Consider the following 891-nt stretch of genomic DNA (forward strand, 5'->3'; position numbering starts at 1 on the left):
TTTTAATCTGGCCAAATACCAAATAGTGTCTTGCAAAAGAGAGTAAGTAACCTCGAGCATTTTCAATTGTAGTTTCTAAGAGGTAAAAGGATGAACGATTTTTATTATTTAGACTTAGTTACTGGTCAGCAGCTGTTCAGTAAGACTGTCATGTCAGTCTGCTCGCTTTTATCAGTAATAATGTGATAATGTAAAACACAAACCTTTCTGAAGGGGTTTGGACTCTCAGGAAAGGGCAAACACATAACCTTCCTTTTCCTTCTTCTGTAGGTGTTGCAGCATCCCTGGAAGTGTCAGAGAGCCCTGGGAGTGTCCAGGTGGCCCGGGGTCAGACAGCAGTCCTGCCTTGCACTTTCACTACCAGTGCTGCCCTCATTAACCTCAATGTCATTTGGATGGTCATTCCTCTCTCCAATGCTAACCAACCTGAACAGGTACATCTCTTCCATCCTTTGCTACCTCTAAAATATTAATCTTTTCAGAAGAGGTGGGTGGGGAAGCATCCTGAATATATGTTTGATTTCTAGAATAAGGTAGCATTTTCAGTGTGCCTATCTAAATCCTACCCTTCTATGTTATTCATCAACTATCAGAAGAGGCTGTCCTCTTTTTAAGAGACTGTTTTTTTTTTTTTTCTAATTAACAAATGTTAAGGGGGATCCTTCTGAGGGTTTTATGTAGGGACCTGGAATTTTACCAGAAACATTGCTGACAGGAAATTACCAAGACAGAAAAAGCAAAGTATATATATATATATATTTTTTTGTCTTTTGTCTTTTTTCCGTGTCCGGCAACGGATCGCAACCCTCAGTGTTGCCCCCGTACCGGACCGGGGACCGGCAACGGGATCGCAACCCTCGGCGTTGCTCCCGCGCCTCGCTCAGCCAGTGA

At 42.6% G+C, this 891-nt stretch overlaps 1 protein-coding gene across 1 annotated transcript in view; it reads left to right on the forward strand.

Annotated features, from left to right (window-relative positions):
• Window positions 1-270: 270 nt before the first annotated feature.
• The window catches only part of IGSF11 (immunoglobulin superfamily, member 11), a gene marked incomplete at its 5' end in the record, with an annotated part of 17,946 nt that continues 17,325 nt past the window's right edge, over window positions 271-891 (forward strand). The window contains one exon of the mRNA XM_008594438.1: window positions 271-434. Within this exon, the coding sequence (XP_008592660.1) occupies window positions 271-434 (164 nt within the window). The remainder of the gene's footprint in view (window positions 435-891) is intronic.

Source organism: Galeopterus variegatus, unplaced genomic scaffold (genome assembly GCF_000696425.1).
Source record: "Galeopterus variegatus unplaced genomic scaffold, G_variegatus-3.0.2 Scaffold10797, whole genome shotgun sequence".
NCBI classification, from domain to species: Eukaryota; Metazoa; Chordata; class Mammalia; order Dermoptera; family Cynocephalidae; genus Galeopterus; species Galeopterus variegatus.